The 23495-nt window shown below is 37.3% G+C and overlaps 1 protein-coding gene across 5 annotated transcripts in view; it reads right to left on the bottom strand.

Moving 5' to 3' along the window:
* MDGA2 (MAM domain containing glycosylphosphatidylinositol anchor 2) overlaps positions 1-23495 on the bottom strand; it is an 891422-nt gene that overhangs the window by 387343 nt on the left and 480584 nt on the right. For all 5 annotated transcript variants that reach the window (XM_008269620.5, XM_089309284.1, XM_089309285.1 and 2 more), the window contains one exon: positions 17825-17999. In XM_008269620.5, coding sequence (XP_008267842.3) covers positions 17825-17999 — 175 coding nt within the window. The remainder of the gene's footprint in view (positions 1-17824; positions 18000-23495) is intronic.

The raw sequence follows: 23495 nt of genomic DNA, 5'->3' as shown, positions 1-23495 counted from the left end.
GTAACAAAAGGCAGGTAATCATATTAAAAAGCACTTTACAAAGCAAAAAAAAGTCATACTTCCCGAAAGAGGAGATAAAGCAAGACCTCAACAAGTAAGCCAAGAGCAGGACATATTTGGAAGCTGGAAGGAATAATGGAAAGCCAGATATACTACAACTCATGATAGGAGCACATCCTTTATGCAGTATTAGAAGACCAGCCAGGTAGAATACGAGAATGGAGAAGGAAGGCAGTAGTGGGATTGTTGCGTCATACAGTAGTTATAGTTTTAGTTTTTTGCATTATCGCTACACTGTTTACAATATCCCTCCCAGACATCTTCCAAAGAGACTTCTGCACTTCCAAGTTTATTGTACTATTGTACTATTTAGCCACTAAAATGAAGGAATCCTGTCATTGGAAACAACATGGATTCAAACCAGTGGACAGTATAAGTGAAATAAGCCAAGCACAAAGTGGTAAATATTACATTATCTTATTCATATGTGAAAGCTAAAAACTAGATAGTCTCACAGAAGTTAAAAATATAGTGGTGGATACTAGAGGCTGTGAGGGGGAGATGGGGAGAGGTTGGACAATGTGTAATAGGTTATAAGCTGGAGAGGAGTAGGAAATTCTCGAGGTCTAGTGGCACAGTACGTTGACTACAGTCAATGTTAATGTACTGTATATTTCTCTATAAAAGACTAAACAGTAGTATTTTGGATCGTTTCACCATAAATAAATGTTAAAGTCTTGATAGGATACACATATTTACCCTAATTGGATGTTACATAATGTAGAAAAACAATGAAATATCACATAGTACTCTACAAATATAATTTTTGTACATGAATTTTTTAATTTAACATTTTTTAAAGGAGAGCAGTGGATAGGGAGGAGAAGAGGTGAGGTGGGAGAATGGTATTTTCCGAGGATGAGAGATTCAGTTTCAGGAGAACATGAAAAAAAACAACCAGATGAGGCTGGATTTTCATTCATTAAAAAACAGAACTAACGCAAAATTCTTTTTTTTATATTAGACATGCAGAGTTAGACAGTGAGAGACAGAGAGACAGAGAGAAAGGTCTTCCTCCCGTTGGTTCACCCCCCAAATGGCTGCCGCGGCCGGTGCTGCGCTGATCCAAAGCCAGGAGCCAAGTGCTTCTTCCTGGTCTCCCATGCAAGTGCAGGGCCCAAGCACTTGGGTCATCCTCCACTGAATGCAAAATTCTTAATAAGAGCAATTAAAACTATTGAATTTAAAGAAGATTGATCTGACAAGAATATGCAGAATTCAAGGAGAGAACTATTATTGTATGAGAGGTCTTTTGGGAGACTTTTTGCAGGAGCCAGACGTGAAATGATGAGAAAATGGAATAAGATTGTGGAGGTAGGATTAGACTCAACCTGTTATTCTTTTCCATCTTAGTTCTTTCTGAAAATCGGAAAGCATGTCTAAAAGTCTTTTCACATGTTCAGTTCTGCATTTAGAATATAACCACAGAAGGAAGGACACCTGAAATATCTGAAATTAAGCAAATCTTTTCATTTACTTCATTTACAGCCATCTCTAAGACTTGATTGCATGTTTGCTGCAGTTACCGCATGACACATGGGCTTTTGCATTCTCAGCCTGGTGACAAACTCAAGGGGCCCCGAATAAAACCAAGGCCGTGCCCTATCGTCAACAGTAACGTTTCCACTTCACACAGTTTAAAAGACTGAAAGTAGGCTACTTGTCAGCTACTTCAGTATTCCATGTTGAGTAGTCACACCTGTATGTTTCTCAAGTTAAAAATTACCAAGCTAATTTTTTCCTCTATCAATAGAGAATAGAGGTAATATTTTTGAAAATATGAAATATCAAGGCAAGATCAGATGTCTTCTCTGATATCCTTGGCAAGAATCATTTCTGCCAATTATCAAAGGAAAAAAACATTTTTTAAAACTCTTGTCCTTAAAGTTAGAGGCAGATATTATTTTAATTTAAAGTCTTTCTCATCTATTATAAATCTAATGGCTTTTTTACTCTTTATCAGAATCTTTCCCCCTTCTCCTAAGAAGCTGGTTAATTACTGATATTTCAAATTATCTGACCTGACCCATGATACAAAACAAACTGCAGAAGTAAAAGTTTCCAGGTTTTCTGGGGCTGTTGTAAATGTAAAGTGGATACAGTGTGGGCATTCGGCCTGGCAGTTAGGATGCCAGCTCAGAGACCCGCATTCCATAGTGCACTACCTGCGTCTGATACCCAGCTCTAGCACCCAATTCCAGCTTCCTGCTAATGTGCACCCCAGAAGGCACCACACGATGGCTCTGGTAATTTGCATCTTGCCACCCACGTCGGGGACCTGGATTGAATTCCTGGTTCCCAGCTGCTACTTGAGCTGGTCAGGATGTTGCTGGCTTTTGGAAAATGAAGCAGTGGGTGGGAGCATATTCTTTTTCTCTCCCTCTTCCTTTGTCTCTCCCTCCCTCCCTTCCACCCTCCGCCCTACTCCTACACCCCGTCCCTCTCAAATAATTATTTTTTCAAGAAATTTAAAAATCAGTCACCTAAGCATTGCTTACATTTAAAAAGCAGAAATTATGATGCATTTTTAATAAATTCAGAAAGTATGCTATACTCATATAATAGCCTCAAGTACTAAAAAATAAGCAACAGATTACTATTCTAGCTTTTACTTTATCCTCTGTTAGACTCAGAATTCGCCAGATTTAAAAAATGAAAAACAATTACATTAAGTACTCTCATTTTTAAAAATGCAAACCATTTTAATAGCTCACTTGATTTGTACAGATGATATTCCTTTTCCTGATTTTTTCTTGTTTTAATGAAATGTGTATGTAATACAGAGTAGAAAATTGCAGGTTTTGCCCAAGGGGAGAAATTCGGGTTCAGATGGTTCATGACTTGACTGGAAATCCTAACACTTGACGCCAAACTATTCTCTGGCTGACTCAGCAGCAGCAGGTGCTGGTCCTTTAACCTTTGCCTAAGAAATCCCATAGAGCCCATGGTCTGTGTTCTTAATGGTATTTTGGTCAATTTAATAATGGATTTAACGCTCTAAAATATCAGTTAAATTTCATAGTTTTTTTATGAAGGAGAATCTTTACTAAATTTAGAAATGAACACTTTTCTACATAAGACCACTGGTTGAACTCTGTAATCAATGCACAATCATTCTTAGTAAGCATTTAAAAATTAACAGAAAAGTGACCTGTGTTAAACATAGGAGTGGGAATAAGAGAGGAAGGAGATATATAGGTTGGCACATGCTCACTCGGACTTACCTCCAGTGGTGGAACTAGAAATGTGCCAGGGGATTTCAACTCAATCTTACCAAGGAGGCAGGTACCAATGCCAGCGCACTTGGTAAAGTGATAAGTATAAATACACAACCAATCAAAAAGATAGGGTATGTGTCAATGAGATTTCACAAATAAGACCAGTGTAAGCAAATAATGAAGGATAGAATTAAAAGGGAGAGAATGATCCTGCGGGGGAAACAGGACACACAGCAGACTCATAGAATGGCAGCACTCCTGCCTCAGAATCAACCCTTGGGACATTTGGATCTGGCTAAAAGGTCCATGAGAGTCTCACAGGCATGGAAAGCCATGACACGGTGGCAAAAAAAAATCTAAATGAAAGATCCTGGTGAACAAGACCCCAGCAGAAGGAACAGGCCATCAAGGAGAGAGGCGCCTTTCTCTGAAGGGAGGAAGGAAGCTCCACTGTGATACGGCCTTGACTAAACAAGTTCAGAGTCGGTGAACTCAAGGGGCTTCCATAGCCTAGACAGCTCATAGCAGGAGTCTAAGGTGAATTCTGACGTCATAAATAAGAGTGCCAATTGTTAATCAACAACGGGAGTCACTGGGTACATGCTCCCCACGTAGGATCTCTGTCCTTAATGTGTTTTACTATGAAACTTAAAAACAACACTACTAGTTGAACAATACCCTATACCTTGTGCGGTTGTGTGAGTGCAGCCTGTTGAAATCCTTGCTTAGTATATACTAAGTTGATCTTCAGTATATGAAGGTAATTGAAAATGAAACTCGATGAAGGGCGGGATGGGAGAGGGAGTAGGAGAGGGGAGGGCCACGGGAGGGAGGGAGGTTTGGCGGGGGGGGGGGGGGGGGAGCCACAACAATACACAAGTTGCACTTTGAAAATTCACATTTATTAAATAAAAAAAACCTATATAACAAACAAAAAAAAGAACTTAATACTTTACCCTTTCAGTATTTTTTATGTTCTACTTAAAACTATTGGTTGAACTCTAATTAATACACAATTACTCTCAGGTGTTTAATTAATGCTATAACTAGTAGTCAAATAGTATTTTACACTTTGTGTTTCTGTGTGGGTGTAAACTGTTGAAATCTTTACTTAATATATGCTAAATTGACCTTCTGTATATAAAGATAATTGAAAATTAATCTTGATGTGAATGGAAGGGGAGAGGGAGTAGGAGAGGGGAGTGTTGTGGGTGGGAGGGAAGTTATGGGGGGAGGCTATTGTAATCCATAAGCTGTACTTTGGAAATTTATGTTCATTAGATAAAATAAAATATAAAGAAAAAAAAAGAAGTGAACACTTTTAACAAAAACATCAAAAACAAATACAACTGCACATTAGAATAGGCTGAAATCTTTGTCAAAAATATTGCAACTTTTCTGTTAATAGGAATTAATAGCTTTTATCCAAAAAAAACCACCGATATTAAAAATACATAAATGTGATCATTACACACAACTTCATTAATTCTTTAATATATTCAATTCGGTTTCTAATTAATGTCATTATTTCTATCACTTTTCCATTAGCACTTTTAATATGCAAATCAATTTTGTAAGATTTACTAGTCTTATTTTTAACTAAGTTCTTTTTTATGTTTTTTTTTTTTTGAAAAAACGGCCAAAGGATTTGTGTTTTAGTTTGATTTCTCACCAGAACCTCCAGTAGCCTGTTTTGCATATAGCTGGCCCTCAATTAATATTGCAAACCAGCAGACTGTAATTGGAAGTGGACTGCCAGGGCCTCTAGTCCAGCAGCCTCAAAGAATGTCTGTGATTTTCCGAATCAGGTTGAATGAGCCAGGAATAGAAAAGTAGTAGGCACAGGTGCAGAGCAACGTAGGGAAAGCTGCTGGTTGCCACTCTCATTGTGTGTCTGTGGGATGTGGAAAAGATTCTGACAGGTGCTCTGTGAATACACCTTCAAAGGGGGCATTTGACTGGTACTGAGTGGCTAATAATCAGCTTCATAAAGGTAGGGTTAAACTGACTTCAAATGAACTCTTCCCTATGTCTTCTGAATAAGCAACAATGGACAGGGATGAAATAGGGTTTTTGGAGTGAGCTTTTTTATTAGGAACTCGAACATCATTTATGAGTTAGAGTGTAGGCTTTCTAGTAAATACTACAGAAAAGCAAGAATTCTTCATCTGTTGCCTACATAAAATTGCAAAATCCTGTCTTGATTTTTTATTAATTGGGTCATAACCATGACAGTAACTTACTCTAACAAGCATGGTGATTACTACATCATATATTATGAAGACTTTCTAAACCCAAGCCTGATGTTTTGAGAGGATGGGTGGTTGGTAAACAGATTGTGCCTTTGGGATTGTGAAAGGCATTTCTTTTGTGCCAGGGTTTGCCATGCTTCCAGAATTCCCATTAGTGATTCTAGCCCTTTCCAAAACTTTCCTGTCTAGAAGTCATGCTGATGGAGCCAATAAAAATTTTAAAGGTTCAGTGTCAATAATCTTTAACTGTACAGTTTATAATTCTTCTAACACAGGTAAACTGTATTTATGGAACAAATCAATAATATGTTACCCTAATCTCCCACCAATTTCTCAGGTGAAAATGTAATAAATAAACCTAACAGACAAGGATCAAAAAGATCACTGTTTGTTCTGAACATAATGAAATGCAGTGATCTACATAAATAAAATCAAAGTGGGGGTATGTTTTAGAAATAAGAATGCTTTCAAATGCTTAATAGATATTGGAAAAGATTTCTTTCATGTGTGAACAGTGTCTGCACATATGAAAACTTATTACATTAATGCCTCTGAATCTAATTTCTTTTTGAATTAAAAAATAAGTTTTAATCAAATCCTAACCTTTAAGGTTGTATGACCTCCATTACCCTGTGAGCAACACAGTCACAGCCAGGAATGAGTGAAACAATTAAGCTAACACATTCTCAGAAATCTAAGTGTCCTCAAGAATCTAAGATAACATATTTGGAGGTGACAAACTTGTCCACAAAAAATACATTCTCTCCTTCTCCAAAGACAATTTCCCTCCAAAGACAATTTGGGGCTCCCAATGGGTATCTACTGCTTCTTAGGGCACAGGAAGCACTACTGGTATTAGGAGAATACAGATTTTCATCAATAATCCTGCAGTCATTAAAACTATAATTCTTTGTTTTATATCTCATATAAATGGCAGATCATTACTCATATTGTCTAAATACATCAGCAGTAAAACTGTAATACAATTTATGAATCTGTCTTTCAAATTAAACTCTCCCGGGGCCGTCATTGTGACAGAGCTGGTTAAGCTGCTGCATGCAATGCCAGTATGCATTCGAGTCCCAGTTGCTCCACTTCTGATCCAGCTCCCTGCTAATGCATCTAGGAAAGCAGTGGAAGATGGTCTAAGTACTTGGGCCCCTGAACCCACATGGAAGACCTGGAGGAAGTTCCTGGCTTCGTCCTGGCGCAGCCCCAGGTATTGCTGCCATTTGGGGAGTGAATCACTGGACAGAAGATCTCTCTGTTTCTTTGTCTCTCTCCCTCTCTTCCCCCTGGTCTCAGCAACTCTGTCTTTCAAATAAAAAAAATAAATACAAAAAAATTAAACTCTCCTTCCTACTTCAAACCCAGCATTCTAACCTCTGTTCCTCCAAAAACTGTCTCTTCCCCTACTGTGTCTTTAATCATGCTTCTCTCATTCAAGAACAGCTATGGTCTTCCCCTCTATCCTAAACCCTCCTCTGCCAAGGATTGTGATGGTTTTGGTATTTTTTCACATGGTGGCTAACGTGAAAGCCTGCCGAAGTTTCAAAGATGCTGGCAAAACACGAGATTCCTGGGTCAGAGACAAAGACTTTACTGCTTAAGTCTCTGATGGAAGCCTGAGCTTATTGATTTCATGGATTCTCCATCCCTTTCAATTTCACCAGGAATCAGCACATTAGTGGAGCAGCCCAGGTGGATGCCACGCAGTCAGGTTGTGGCACAGCTAAGGAATCATGAGTTTATGAAGCTCCACTAGTTGTAAACGTCCTGTTAGACAACCTGCTCAATCTTTGCTCCTTATGTAGACATTATCTTCCTTACTCTTGTTGGGGAACAAATTTGCCCTCCACTCTGAAGACAGACACTCTCTGGATGTCCCAAGGCCATCTGCTACATAAACATGCTTGACAAAGAAGTTTCAAGACACAGCTGTCAAAAGACTCACAGAAATGTCACAGAGATCCATCTCTGAAAACTCATCCTTCAAACTACAATTAAATCCCACTTGCTTCACACAGTAACATCTTGCTCTTGGCACTGTATTTTCTGTGCCATTGGTACCTCATTCACTGTTGTGATTTGATGAAATGTTAACCTTATTAATAATTGCATTCCCCTTAAGGTAATTAGATATTTCCTGTTTAAGCTTAAACTCAGAGAAGGTACAAATTATTTAACAAACTACTCTTTAGCCTTAAAAATTTCTATGGAACAGTTTTGAATGGTCACTCAAATATAGAATGAATGAATGAAATATGATTCAAAAGTTTAAAAACATTTCATTCTAAACATGTAAGCAAAAGGTAGTGTGGAACAGCATGAAAGAATTTTCTTCTAAAACAATTTTTAGGAACAATGTAGTTATCAAAATGTGGTACCAGTAATATCTACGCTACCGCTTATCCATTTCTTGTGAGGCAGGATCTGTTGGGGTAACTTTATTTGGTGTTAAATAACAAGGAGCATTAATTCTTATGAAGCATAAAGTGTTCTCAAACATCAAGAATCAGTAAAAAATCAGTTCTGATGAAAATTTAGGAAAACTGAGTGTAAATCTCATCTTAGGCTTTGGAAATGACAATGACCTTCTGAAAAAAAAGTTGGAATAAAATTTGTTTTGACTTCTTGAATCTTACAATGCAAATGTCCTTCACAGTTAAACCCTGTATATGTTTATATTTCATATAGTGCTTTTCTGCCTTCATTTGATTTTGTACAATCAATTTTCTCCACCTCTACCATGATTTCAGAATTTCGATGGGAACTTCAAGAACTCTCTCTAAAACTTCAGGTAACCACAACTGGATCAGATTCCTGAAGACCCCTTCTTGCAGTCTCTTTCTTCCAGCTTCCACCTGGCCTGGCTGCACAAAGCTATTACCACAGTGTCCAGTTTTTCAGACCTCCTGGGTTTCCATTCCATATTCTGCTACACATAATTTCCTATGCTTTGGATTTTATCTATTCTGTTTCCAGTTACTTCTTTGTTTTGGTGGATTATATCTATAAGCAGTCCTCGGAAAAAAATTTGAAATATTCTACATTAAAAAAGGGCTTCCTTCCTATTTCAAATTTGATTTTTTTAAAAGATTTATTCTATTTATTTGAAAGACAGAGAGGTAGAGTTACAGAGAGAGGTAGAGACAGAGAGAGAGAGGGCCTCCCTCTATTGGTTCACCCCCAGACAGCTGCAATGGCTGGAGCTGCGCTGATCCTGAAGCCAGGGGCCAGGAGCTTCTTCTAGGTCTCCCATGTGGGTGAGGGCCTTGGGCCATCTTCCACTGCTATCCCAGGCCATAGCAGAGAGCTGGATCGGAAGAGGAGCAGCCAGGACTAGACCGGCAGCCATATGTGATGCCAGTGCCTCTAGCCAGGGCTTTAACCCACTGTGCCACAGCACCAGCCCCTCATATTTGATTTTTTTAAAATCTGACTATATAGAACATTCCAGTTAGGAAGCAATTTTCTTTAAGAATTTCAAAAGCTTTATTCAAATGTCTCCTAACTCCCACATTTCTTTTGTGAAGATTTGTACCACATTGATTCCCCATTTTTCTTAATATTTGATCATTTTGCAAAAACAAAAACTATTTTAAGATGTTTAAGGTCTGTTTTGGTCTTAGTGTGTTGAAACTGTCCACTAAAGTGCTATAGTGTGAATTTTATTTACTTTGTAGTGCAAGGCACTCAAGGTTCCTCTTCTAATTAAAAACATACATCCACCTATGATGAGGAACTTTTTTAATTAAAAAGTTTTTTCATTTCGATTTTAATCTATTTGGACTTTTTATTTAAATACCACATCAGATGGACTAATTCTCTAATTTTTTATCCTCTCTTATGATCATTAAATTTTATTTTACTCTGTAAGATTTCTTCAAGTTTCTCTCTATCACTTCTGATTTTATACAACCATTTTTAGTATTCTAAGGACTCTTTTATGTTATCTGTAAGTTCACTGTTTATATTTTTCTATTGTATTTACACAAAGGAAATATTTGCTTTTCCTGAGAATTCTATTTATAAATATTAAGAATTATCATTGTTTTCATATGTTAGCTACTGAATTTAGCTTATTTTCTGAAGTATTTTTCTCATTTATTTCTCTTAGTCTCTTTCTTTTGATTGTTAAAAAGGTATTCTAAATGCCTGGCTATATCCAACACATTCACATCTAAGAATCACTACTAGAGAGCTTGTTGATAGCTCTACTGATCAACAGAAAGTTTTATTTTGAATGCACAAGAGACTTCAAAAAGTTGGTTGAAAATAGAATTAAAAAGTTATTCTTGTTGCAAAACAAAAGCCTTAAGTCCATGCATAATTTCTTCATAATATGCATTTTCCCTTAACTTTTTTGAGACCTTGCATATTCATGCGTATGCATGAATTCATGATTTTTGCACCAAAGTAAATTAATCTTTTAATTCTCTACTTTGAACTTTCTAAAATGCTCTCATACTATCCAGACTTTTTTTGCAAAGACCTTCAGTTTGGGGATTCTGTAGCTTTTTCTCTAGATTCATCACTTCTCTGTAGAGAGGAGCCCTCCCATCTCCTTCCTAGCTGGCATTGAATCTGAGGACCATCATTCTTAGAACCAACGTGAAAAGAGACAGAAATCAGTATACAAACTGTCACAAACCCTGATTTAACTACAGTAAGCTGCCTCTTCTGAGTTCCTTAGCCCAATGTTTTTCTGGTTCAATTTCTGAAGAAAGTCTATTTCTAGTATTCTGGGAGGATTGACAAGGCAGCTGGCAGATGCAGGGGTGGGTTTAGGCATTGTGCTACATGAAACATGGCAGAAGATAGGGATGTGTGTCTTATACACACTTTCAACCAGTTCTTCTGTTTTTAGACTCAACCATATTCTTCCTCTAAAGCTAGCTGGTGACTCCAATTATTGAGCTTTTCAAGGACTCCATAGCCTGGGCAGGTCTAACTCTGACCTCCACACTAAAAAGTCTGGTTTAAGTTTTCTTTGGCATGCTATCGCACTAAAAATCCCTTAACCTGATTCTTTGCCTTCAAAATTGTTTTTTGTCATTACTCTCTCAAACTCTATATCCTTATTGATATGTGTATTTTCTATTGTTGAGGTTTTTATTTTATTCCTTTACTGTTGTTTAATCATGGTTTCAGGGAGAAGAGAGGAAGAAATCATATGTTTAAGATACCTGGCTTAAGCAGAATTTAGCCTTCATTTTTATCGAATCACTGTTAGTATTCAAACTCTCAGGAATTATTTCCCAACACTTGAAGAATTATAACTGATCAGTGTTTGATCAGAAATATTTATATAAATGATGGCATCAAATTAAAAAAAATATTTACATCACTAGGTGGCTATGAAACCTACCAAACTATAAATATCCAATTATGAAGAAATTATATTTCATAGAATTCTTGGAATGATGGTATAACATTTAATAAATAAAAATGAACATTGTTAAAATAATTTCTAAAACCATATTGATTAAAAAGATTAATATAAAACTTCATTTGATAGTTCATTTTTATTTTTTAAATTTTATTTAAGGTATACAAATTTCATGTATTTCATATATACAGATTTAGAAGCACAGTGATTGATAGTTCCTTGATAAAAGTCTATGGAGCCCAGCTTTTTCTACTATAAAACATTTTAGAAAATTATGTGGGGAAAGTTGCTAATGCAGAATAACAGATCTCACAAAAATGATCATATTGTAACTCTAGTTTCACAGATATTTCAACATAGCCATCTAACAAGCTCACCTCATTTTATATGTTACCACTGTGGTTAACTTCCATTTCTGAAAAAATTTCTTCATCAAAGTAATGAGTGGTTGACATTAGATTTTATTTTAAGTCACTTTGGGCTCTAAAGTATAGAAACATGTGTGACAAGGATCTTGAATTTACTGGATCACTCCTCAACTGGTTACAACAGCCAGGAGTAGGCCAGGATGAAGCCAATAGTGGGAACTCTATCCTGATCTCCCACAGGGGTGGCAGGGGCCCAAGAGGCTAGATCATATACTGCTGATACCAAGGCACACATTGACAGGAATTGGAGTAGCCAGGAATCCTACAGCATTCCAATATGGGGTGCTGGCATTACAAGTGGTGGCTTAACCTGCTCCACCACAATGCCAATCCCTAGAACATGAGATTTAATGAGTGACACCCATATATAACAGTATGAAAATTCTCCAAGAATACTATGTGACATTAATATGTGTATTATGTATTAATTGTACTTTATTAAGATTTTATTTATTTATTTGAGAGGTAGAGTTACAGACAGAGGGAGAGACAGAGAGAAAGGTCCTCCATCCATTGGTTCACTCCCCAAATGGCCACAACAGCCAGAGCTGCGCCAATCTGAAGCCAGGAGCCAGGAGCTTTTTCAGATCTCCCACATGGGTGCAGGGACCCAAGGACTTGAGCTGTCTTCTGATGCTTTCCCCGGCCATAGCAGAGAGCTGATTGGAAGAGGAGCAGCTGGGACTAGAACCGGTGCCCATATGGGGTGCCGGTGCAGCAGGTTGAGGATTAACCTACTGTACTACTGTGCTAGCCCCTAATTGTACTTTAATGCATCTGTGAGAGATTTGTGGGATAATCTATACCAAGGGTCTCAATGCTAAATTCTGAAGATATTTATTGTTATTTTTGTTAAATCCAAGTCAGTGTATCTCAGTTTACTATCACAAATGTGGTCCTGCAGATTTTGGGTGTGTATTTTGTATTGCTTCTCCTCCTATTTTCGAGTTCTCCCAATGATGAAAGTTCCACTTGTGAAACCAGTTAAAGAGAAAAAGAAATTAACAGTGCAGATGACGAGTCTAAAATCAGAGCTCCAAATAGAAAAGTTGATCCTATTAGCTTAGCATTTCCTAAAAATAGTTAATGCAAATGTATCTGACACAGTGCTGTTCATTTGCTTATGCTTTATAAAAATGAGCATCTTACTTCTAATGGTACAGTTTAAAAATTTGCCATGGGACCGCAAGTCCCCTTAAGCTGGGTGGTAAAAATACCATCTTAAGTGTTTAAGAGATCATATGGATAGGATTAAATTTCTGGTAATAATAAGATACAGAATTAAAAAGGAGGGAATGTTCCAACATGAGAAGCAATCCACACAGCAGACTCACAGAAAGACAATCACTTTTAAATCGCACTCTGACCTCAGAATCAGCCCTTAAGGCATCTAGTATGGCTAAAAACCCTACAAGAGCATTTCAGGCATGGAGAGCCAAGACACTAAGGCAAAAAATGTCCTGCATAAAGGACCTTCTTTGGTGAGACCCCAGTGCAAAGAAGTGGTCATCAAAGGCGGTACTTTTCTCTGAGGGGAGAGGAGAACTTCAACTTTGCTTATGGCCTTGTGCAAATACTGACAGAGTTTGTGGATTCAAAAGGCTTCTATAGCCTAGACAGCTCATATCAAGAGCCTGGGGTGTTCACTGATGTCATATATAAGAGTGTTAATTGTTAATTAACAACAGGAGTCACTGTACACTAACTTCCCATGCAGGACCTCTGTCCTCAAAGGGTTCTATTATAACTATATCTAAGTGCTCCCAAAAGATGTATATCATTCTTGGTTGCCTCTTTGAAGTTAAGGAAGTTTCCAAAAACAAAACAAAACAAAACAAAAAGATGAAGTGAAATTAACTTCAAGATGTAGTAACTTTGAACATCCATTGTCTTGACTGTTGAGGAACATTTTTTTTTTATATATATACCATGCGAACTGTTGAACTCTTAGGATAGAGTTGGTTTACTGTGTATAAAATTAATCAAAAATGGATCTTAGTGGATAATAAAACTGGGAATGGGAGGAGGAGGAGGGGTGTGAGAATGCATGGGAGGGCTGCTATGGTGGGAAAAATATTCCTAAGGATGTACTTATGAAATGCATGAGGTCTGTATTAATTAAATAAAATGTTTGTTTGGGGGGAGGCAATAAAAAACAAATAAAAAAAAATAAGCATCTCATTCAAGCAAGCAACATCAAATCTGAATTCAAAGATGACACTGAACTACACATTATAATACATTTTTAGACATCAATGTTGCCAAATTTAAAATAATTAACATGCTAGTATTATCCTCAATTACAATGATAAATCCTGTGTATCAAAAATTCATGTAGAGGGCTAGCACTATGGCATACAGGGTTAAGCCACAGTCTGTATTGCCAGCATCCTAAATGGAGAATGGAAGCAGTCCTGGCTGCTCCACATCCAATCCAGCTCCCTGCTAATTGCCAGGGAAAAACAACAGAAGATGGCCCTAGTACTTGGAACTCTGCACCCATGTAGGAGATCCTGAGGTAGCTCCAGACTCCTGTGTTCACCCTGGCCCAGCACTAGCCATTGTGGTCATCTAGGGAGTGAACAAGTGCATGGAAGACCTCCCTATCTCTCTGTCTCTCTCTCTGTCTCTGTCTCTATCTCCCCCCTTTCTAATTCTGACTTTCAAATAAATCTTTAAAAAATCATGTATATATAATATACTTAAACATAAGACCTCTAGTTGTTTATTAATTTATATTTGGAAAGCCTTATTCTTCAAATAGATCATTGTCTGTATTGTGGAGTATTTGTATTCCTCAAAACATGTTTGAAAATTTACTATTGAAAGAAATATATGGGGGCGGTGCTGTGGTTTGAAAATTTACTATTGAAAGAAATATATGGGGGCGGTGCTGTGGTTTAGCTGGTAAAACTGCCACCTGAAGTGCCAGAATCCTATATGGGCATCAGTTAGAGTCACAGCCACTCCACTTCCTATCCAGCTCTCTGCTATGGCCTGGGAGAGCAGTGGAAGATGGCCCAAGTCCTTGGGCCCCTGCATCCATGTGGGAGACTCAGAAGACGCTCCTGGCTCCTGGCTTCAGGATCCGCACAGCTCCAGCCACTATGGAAGGAAGATGTTTCCCTCCCTCCCTCTCTTTCCCTCCCTCCCTCTCTCTCTCTCTCTCTGCTTTCAAATAAATAAATAAATCTTTAAAAAACAGACATATATTCATTAAAACATTTAAGAACAGACCTAAGTACTTAAAAATTATGTCAACATTGCCATACTATAACAATCTACTTTGGAGCCAAAGTTAAGGCATTCTCTGAGTTATCTGTATTACACAGATACCACATTTGTTCACAGAGTCTAGAATTCCACATGCCATTTTCTCAAATAATATAATTTTAGTTTTTTTTTCTAATAGCAACCAAAACAATACTGAAAATAATACTCCAATACAGTATATATCACAGTGACATTTCACATAAATACCATGGAACAAGATGTCTGTCATGTTCCGGTGGTTTGAGAAAAGCCCCCAAAGGAATTCAAAAAAGAAGGAGGTAACAGAGATAGAGCCTTTGGGTGCGGCTGAACACAAGATGATGCAAGCCTTAGAAGACTAAGAAGGCTGGGAAAACTGGAGGCAGCATTGTTCTCATTTCCAGGTAGGTGTCCAATATGAACTAAGATGTGAAGACATAATGCATTCTAGACAAGAGATATGAGGAGATCAAAAGGAGTAGGCATAATACAAAATAGTACTAAAAAGCTCTGCAATAAAGGAGGAAAGAAGACATTTTTTTAAACTCTAAAAAAAGTTATTTCCTCTCTTTGTATTTGATTTTTAATCCAACAGTACAATCTTCTTTTTTTTGTCAAATCTATTGTGGTAGCAATATGGGTCATGATCCTTATTCAAAACCTTTGGAGACTATGCTTCAGAAGTTTTCTGATTTTAGAGAAATAATACAGTACATACACCATTAATTACATAACACAACGGGATTGTTGGCTATACTGTGCAGTCCAGTGTGTTGTTAGCCAAACATGTATTATTCATAAAAAGTAGGGTAAACAGAGTATACAGTATTTTCTATTTTTAGATTCAAGTTATTTCAGGTCAAATTTTGCCACCAAAGTAGTTCACACATCAAGTTTTGTGAACTAAAGTCACCCCATGCCTCCCAAAATAAACAAAAAACAAGTTTCCATGTACCAGGGGATTCCAATTCAATCCCATCAAGGTGGCATGTATCAATGCCATCTTACTTGTTAAAGTGATCAGTTTAAGTTCAAAATTGATCAAAAAGATAGGATTAAGTGTCAAAGGAATTACATAAATAAGACCAGTGTATGCAAATAATTGATAGAATTAAAAAGGAGAGAATGATCCTACATGGGAAGCAGATATACAGCAGATTCATAAAATGGCAAAAGCCCTAAGCAGCACTCTGGCCTCAGAATCAGCCCTTAAGGCATTTGGATCTGGCTAAAAAGCCCATGAGAGTTTCACAGGCATGAAAAGCCAAGACACTCTGGCAAAAAAGAAAAAAAAAATAACCTAAATGAAAGATCTCTGTGAGTGAGATCCTGGCGGAAAGAATGGACCATCAAAGATAGGAGGTCCCTTTCTCTGAAGGGAGGAGAGAACTTCCATTTTGAATATGGCCTTGTCTAAATAAGATCGGAGTTGGTGAACTCAAGAGGCTTCCATAGCCTTAGCAGTTCATGACAAGAGCCTCGGGTGATTACTGACATCATAAATAAGAATGTCAAATGTTAAAGCAACAATGGGAGTCACTGTGTACCTGCTCCCCAGGTAGGACTCTTGCCCTTAATGTGTTGTACTATGAGAATCAATGGTAAAACTACTACTCAAACAGTACTGTATACTTTGTGTGTCTTTGTGGGTGTAGTCTGTTGAAATCTTTACTTAGTATATACTAAGTTGATCTTCTGTATTAAAGATAATTGAAAATGAATCATGATGAAGAATGGGATAGGAGAGGGAGTGGGAGATGGGATGATTGCGGGTGGGAGGGAGGTTATGGGAGGAAAAGCTGCTATAATTCAAAAGTTGTACTTTGGAAATTTATATTTATTAAATAAAAGTTGAAAAGAAAAGAAAAAAACAAGTTTTGAAAAGTTTTTAGAGCTTAGAATTGTGTATAAATTCCTGAGTAGGTATATTTTTAAATGGATTGTCTAAATTATAAGAAAAAGTACAGATACATGCTTTAGAACATGGTATTATACAATTAATGTCAGTTAAATTTAGGATAAAATTATATGTCAGCAAAATGACTGGAAATATTAGGTCAAGTGAAGGGACACAAGGGGTTTTAATGTTGTGACTGGGAAGTATACAACCATGGCCAACCCGTGTACCTATGCTGACAGGAAGAAGGTGGTATGCCGGAAGAATGTTGCTTAAAAATATGCCAATGGATGTCTCAGGGACCAAAAGATACTGCAAGAGAATGGAGTATAGGCTGCTCTCCCATTTTTTCCAGAAAGGAAGCAAGGACCTGAATGTGCAAGAGAAATGTCAAAAGCTATTCCGTCACTCACTTGCCAGTCACTGAATAACGAGATTCAGCATCAAGTCTAATAAATAACCTTCGTACTCTTTCAAGACACGTCCTACCACTGTCCTGAACTGAAAAAAAATGAAGAGGAAAATAAGAAAGATGAGTAGAAAACAGGCACTCTTCCCTTGCTACTTATATCTGAATTACTCTAAGGAAAGAAAAAGTTGCCTATATTCCAACATCAGAGATTTAAAAAAATCAAATACAAGTTCTTGTAATAAGATAATGGATTGATAGACAAACTGGTGAAAAAGACCAAGCTGAATGTTTTGGGCCCTGATTTGTTCTAGTGCAGATGTAAGGAAACCCAGAGCATTTTAAATATATTTGTCAATAGCAAAAAGTAGGAAAATGAGATTAAGAACAAAAATTAAAACATTTTCCAGGTGGCATAGCATTGCCCAGGGTTGGTGTTGATTATTTTTAATAGAACTGGGTCAAAAATAGACTCTACACAGAAATTTTTGGGAATTCACAAGACAATTCACTGTATGCTTCTCAGACTGCATTTTCAAATATTCAAGAAGAATAGCACGATTCACACACGGTTAAAACAGACACAAGTTACACTATAAACAAAATGATCCTTTCTGTATAAAAATATAGGAATAAATATATAAAGTATATACATTACAATGCTAGGCTGTTAGGATTATCAATAATATTTTGTCTTCTCATGAATATGATTCCTAAATGCCCGATAAGGAATATACATAATATCATAAAATTCATGAAAAATTCCTTCTTTGGGAATGTGGTAAAGGAGCCATCATTTTCTTACGTATTTTTCATTCCCAAGTAAACAGAACTCTATGGTTTTTGAGAACAGCAGCGATACCAGAAAGAAAACCCAGACTGCACTTATTCACAATTTTCGGGGAAAGTTACTTACAGTACACATCCACTCGGATTGACTTTATCGCTGGGGACCCCAAGCCATTCTCTGCTTTACAGTAATACCGGCCTCCTTGGTGTCGCTGAATATTTGTAATCCGCAAAGTCTCATTGAAGACACTTGAGTCCTGGAATCTGTCAGAGGCACTTCCTGCTGTTTTGGTCCACCTGATCTGAGCAAGCATCAACAAAGATTGTTACTTTAGGTTGGTTTTCCCACAGAAAAACAGCAATCACTCATTTGAAGAGTTTGCTTTCAGAGCTGGAACACTGCATTTCCTGTTAAATTACTGACAAGGTTTAAAAGAGTTTGTATGTGTAACTAAATTATAGAATTTTAAATGCAATGTTATCCTTGAATAGTGAATGCAATTTAAATCCAACTGCACAGGACTCATGAAATAATTAGTCCAGAGGACAACATAAATTCAAAAAGAGTTAAATGTTGTTAGTACATTGGAAATATGGATTAGTTTCTCTTTTTGTTGAGTATCTGAAGCTTTTTTCATATTTTCCAAACTGTGTAAGATACTTTTTACTTATTTAGTCCAGGAAGGCTCACTTATTTTCTTTTTAGACCTGCTTTGTTACATAATTTTAAATTTCCTATTTGATTTGGGTAGTTTGAACATATTACCATAAAGCCTTATGGAGATGATGTATAATTTTATACACCTGGTTGATAAAAGCAAGGTTTTATTTCTTTAATAGCTTTGCTTTAATGCACCCATAAGGGATTTATCTACTTTGATAATCAGAATTTACATCAATAATTATTTTTGAAAATTGTAAACCTTTTCAAGGAGAACATTTCTACCAAACTGCCAAGCCACTCTGAATATCCAGACATCTCATTATAAACATCATTCTTTTAAACACAGCTGAGTATCACGCACTTCATTTCTGCTACCAATAATGACTGGCATTCAACTCATATTTTGTGGATTTTGGTTCATAAAACTTGAACAAAAGCCACATTCTGTTACTGTAATATGATGCAAAATAGAGAGTAAAAGGATTTGACTTTATTTCTCTCCTGGTCTCTGCTGTGTAACATATTTTTATTTCATTTTATTTTTTTATTTGATAGAGTTAGACATTGAGAGAGAGATACAGAGAGAAAAGAGAAAGCTCTTCCTTCCGTTGGTTCACCCCCCAAATGGCCGCTAAGGCCTGAGCTATGCCAATCCGAAGCCAGAAGCCAGGTGCTTCCTCCTGGTCTCCCATGCGGGTGCAGAGGCCCAAACACTTGGGCCATCCTCCATTGCCCTCCCAGGCCACAGCAGAGTGCTGGACTGGAAGAGGAGCAACCGGGACCAGAACCCGGCACCTATATGGGATGCTGGCACCGCAGGCAGAGGATTAACCAAGTGAGCCACAGCGCCGGCCCCCTTTTTGTTTTATTTTAAGATTGAGAAACAGCTGACAGAAGTCCTCTGGTCAAACACATGGTAAAACATGGAGAATAAAAATAAAGACAGAGTCTTGATAATTGAAATTTTCTAACAGTGCTAATATATATATACCTATTTTCTATGATAATTACATTGCATGATTAATGGTATAAAATATCTTTAAAAAGTTCTCCATATCATAAAAATGTTACCATGAATATGATGCTTTCCCTTAACTGTAAATGAAATGAAAATGTTACTTAGGGGTTAATAAAAATTAATTAAGCCACAAAACTAAACAAATATTTATTCAATACCTTCTATCTACATGGACTGTAAAGAAACAAAGAGAATGATTCCTCACTTCAGACAGCTTATAATTTTGTTACTAACATGCCCAGAAAAAAAAAAAAAAGGAGTGACAAGGGCACTGTTTTGATTAGTCATATTTGGCAAGCCTGAGATTCTATTTTTATTTAAATTTTAACATCTAGAAGTTCACAAATTAAAAAATCGCATTTTTTGCTTTTATACATATAGATCTTAATCCTCTCTTAAATGACTGAAGTATTTATGATATAATCTAAGATATAAAAAAACTCTTAAGATGTCACATTTTCTGTTGCGAGCCTTCAGTCCAGCTGGTAAGATGCCCATGTTCCTCATCGGGGTGCCTGGGTTTTAAATTCTTGGCTCAAAGTCTTATTTCCATCTTTCTGCCAATGAAGACTCTGGGAGGTGGCAGGGATGGCTCAAGTAATTAGGTTCCTGCTAGCCATGTGGGAGACTGGAATTCAGTTCCTAGCTCCTCACTGTGGTGGCTAGCGCTGGCCATTGTGTGCATTTAGGGAATGAATAAGCAGAAGTGAAGCCCTCTCTGTCTCTCTGATCGCCAAATAAATATTTTCCTGAGATTTCAAGTTTTACTTAAAAATCACAATATAATATTAAAGCTGATTTGAAAAAATAAATATTTCAGAATGTAACAATAGGTGCAAAATAAGGAAAGCTACAGAAACAGCATAGCACTAATGTTATTAGCATACAATAATTAAGTGGCACATTAATAAATCAGGTACAAGAAGGGGGGATTCTGTGTGAGTGTGTATATATGTGTGTGTGTGTGTGTGTGTGTGTGTAAGGGAAGGAGTGAGACAGACAATTGTGATACATGGAGCCGGCACAGTGGTACAGTAAGTTAATCCTCCACCTGTGGTGCCAGCATCTCATAAGGGCAACAGTTCTAGTCCCGGCTGCTCCTCTTCAGATCAAGCTCTCTACTATGACCTGGGAAAGCAGTGGAAGATGGCCCAAGCACTTGGGTGCCTGCACCTGCATGGAAGACCTGGAAGAAGCTCCTGGCCCCTGGCTTCGGATTTGTGCAGCTTTGTTGCGGCCATTTGGGGAGTGAATCAGCAGATGGAAGACCTTTCTGTCTCTTCTACTCACTTTCTGAAATTCTACCTCTCAAATAAATAAATAAATAATCTTTTTAAAAAATGAGAATTGTGATACACACTAGTAGTTATTAAAATTCTTTCTTTTCCTCCAGAGTATTTTCCTTCTTTTTCTCATTCATATGAATCACTGAACACTATACTTAACATAGAGCTAATCATATTCGTATAAAGCTAACTGAAAATAGGCCTTAGTAAAGAATAAGACTGAGAATAAGAAAGGGAAGAGGAAGGGGAATGGGAGAGTGGGTAGGAGATGGGCCTGGTGGGAAGAATTGCCAAAACCCTAAAGCTATAATTTTGGAAAGAATGAAGGGTGCAACTATAAAACAATATAGTCCTACATACTCCCCGAGACCCACTTCTAAGGGAACAGCTAAACAAAATGCCATAGGACCCCAAAATCCCTTAAGTCAGCTAATAAAAATAGCAGCTTAAGTGTTATAAAGACCAAATAGATAGGATTAAGTAATAAAGTGACCACATAGATAGGATCAAGTGAAAAATTCATTATATAAATAGGATTAAGTGTATGGAAACAATAATAAACAGAATTAAAAAGGAGAGAAGGCTCCAACATTGGAATCAGTCCATACAGCAGTCTCATAGAAAAACAGTTGCATTAGGTAGCACTCTGACCTCAGAATCAGCCCTTAAGGTACTCCAGTCAGACTGGAAAGCCCAGGAGAAGCATTTCAGATACGGAAAGCCAAGACACTCTGGCAAAAGACTTCCTACACAAAGGACCCCTATAGGCGAGATCCCAGAGGAAAGAAGGGGCCACCAAAGTATGATATACTTTTCTCTGAAGGGAGGAGGGAACGTCCATTTTGCTTATGACTCTGTTGAAATATGGCTCTTCATAAGAGCCTTTATGCATTGAAAAGCCATCATGTTAATGTTGACAGGTTTTCCAAAATTCTCATTTTTCTCTCAAAAACATTACTTTTATCATTCACACTAAATATATTCAATGTATTTTCTTTGAGATGGCAAGTTCAATTCATTTTTTCAGAAAATATTTACCAAATGCTCAAGTCTGAATAATTATAATTTCTATATCTATCACCATTTAAGTACAAAGGTTAAAAGAGTTGTGTAGACCAATGGAACAGAATAGAAACCCCAGAAATCAATCCATACATCTACAACCAACTTATCTTTAACAAAGGGGCTAAAATCAATCCATGGAGCAAGATGTTTTCTTTAACAAATGGTGCTGGGAAAACAGGATCTCCACATGCAGAAGTATGAAGTAAGACCCCTAACAAACACCTTAAACAAAAATCCACTCAAAATGGATCAAGGATCTAAATCTATTATCAGATACCATCAAATTACTAGGGAACATTGGGGAAACTCTGCAAGACATTGACATACACAAAGATTTCTTGTAAAAGACCCCAGAGGCACAGACAACCAAAGCCAAAATTGATAAATGGGATTACATCAAATTCAGAAGTTTCTGCACTGCAAATGAAACACTCAAAGTGAAGAGACAACCAACAGAATGGGAGAAAATATTTGCAAACTATGCAACTGATACAGGATTCATATCCAGAATCTATAAGGAGCTAAAGAAAATCAACAACAACAAAACAAACAATCCAGTTAAGTAATGGGCAAAGGACTTAAACAGGTGTTTTTCAAAATATGAAATTCAAATGGCTAACAGACACATGAAAAATGCTCAGGATCACTAGCTGTCAGGGAAACGCAAATCAAAACACAGTGAGGTTTCACCTTACCCCTCTTAGAATGGCTTTCATACAGAAATAAACCACAAAGTATGTGGGCGAAAAGGTACCTAATCCACTGTTGGAGGGAATGTAAACTGGTGAAGCCACTATTGAAGACAGTATGGAAATACCTCAGAAAGCTGAATATAGACCTACCATATGACCCAGCCATCCCACTCCTGGGAATCTACCCAAAGGAAATGGAATCAGCATATGAAAGAGTAATCTGTATCCACATATTTATTGCAGCCCAATTCACAATAGCTAAAATATGGAATCAACCCAGATGTCTATCAGCTGATAATTAGATTAAAAAACTATGATATATGTACACTATGGAATACTACTCAATGCTAAAGAAAAATGAAATGCTTTCTTTTGCAACAAAATAGAAGCAACTAGAAACCATTATACTTAATCAAATAAGACAGTCCCCAAAAGAAAATTACCATATGTTTTCTCTGACCAGTGGTAACTAACAAAGTAACTAAAATATAATAATGTATAGGAGTAAAATAGACATTCTGAATTTTTTTATTTTTTTGACAGGCAGAGTTAGAGAGAGAGAGACAGAGAGAAGGTCTTCCTTTTTTCCATTGGTTCACCCCCCAAATGGCTGCTATGTGCCGATCCGAAGCCAGGAGCCAGGTGCTTCCTCCTGGGTTCCCATGTGGGTGCAGGGCCCAAGCACTTGGGCCATCCTCCACTGCCTTCCTGGGCCACAGCAGAGAGCTGGACTGGAAGAGGAGCAACCAGGACAGAATCCAGGGTCCAGCACTGCAGGCGGATGATTAGCCAGGTGAACCGTGGCGCCGGCCGACATTCTGAAATTTGATAACTGTTTATAGCCCATGTCTCCTCTGTTGAGGAGCAGGTTTTTTTTTTTTTTTTTTTTTTTTTTTTTTTTTTTTTTTTTTTTTTTTTTTCCCCACACCATTTGTAGAACTCTTAGTGTAGGGTTAATCTTATGAACATAAAGTAATCTGAAAAAAATCCTTTGTAAGAATTAAAAGTGGGAATAGGAGAGGGAAGAGGACTTGTGGGCAGGAAGGGTGGGTAGGGTTCAAAGTATCACTATG

Source organism: Oryctolagus cuniculus, chromosome 12 (assembly GCF_051225735.1).
Source record: "Oryctolagus cuniculus isolate XC-2025 breed Fujian yellow rabbit chromosome 12, ASM5122573v1, whole genome shotgun sequence".
NCBI classification, from domain to species: domain Eukaryota; kingdom Metazoa; phylum Chordata; class Mammalia; order Lagomorpha; family Leporidae; genus Oryctolagus; species Oryctolagus cuniculus.
Note: the sequence above shows the minus strand (reverse complement) of the source record. Positions and strands in the feature narration are given on the sequence as shown.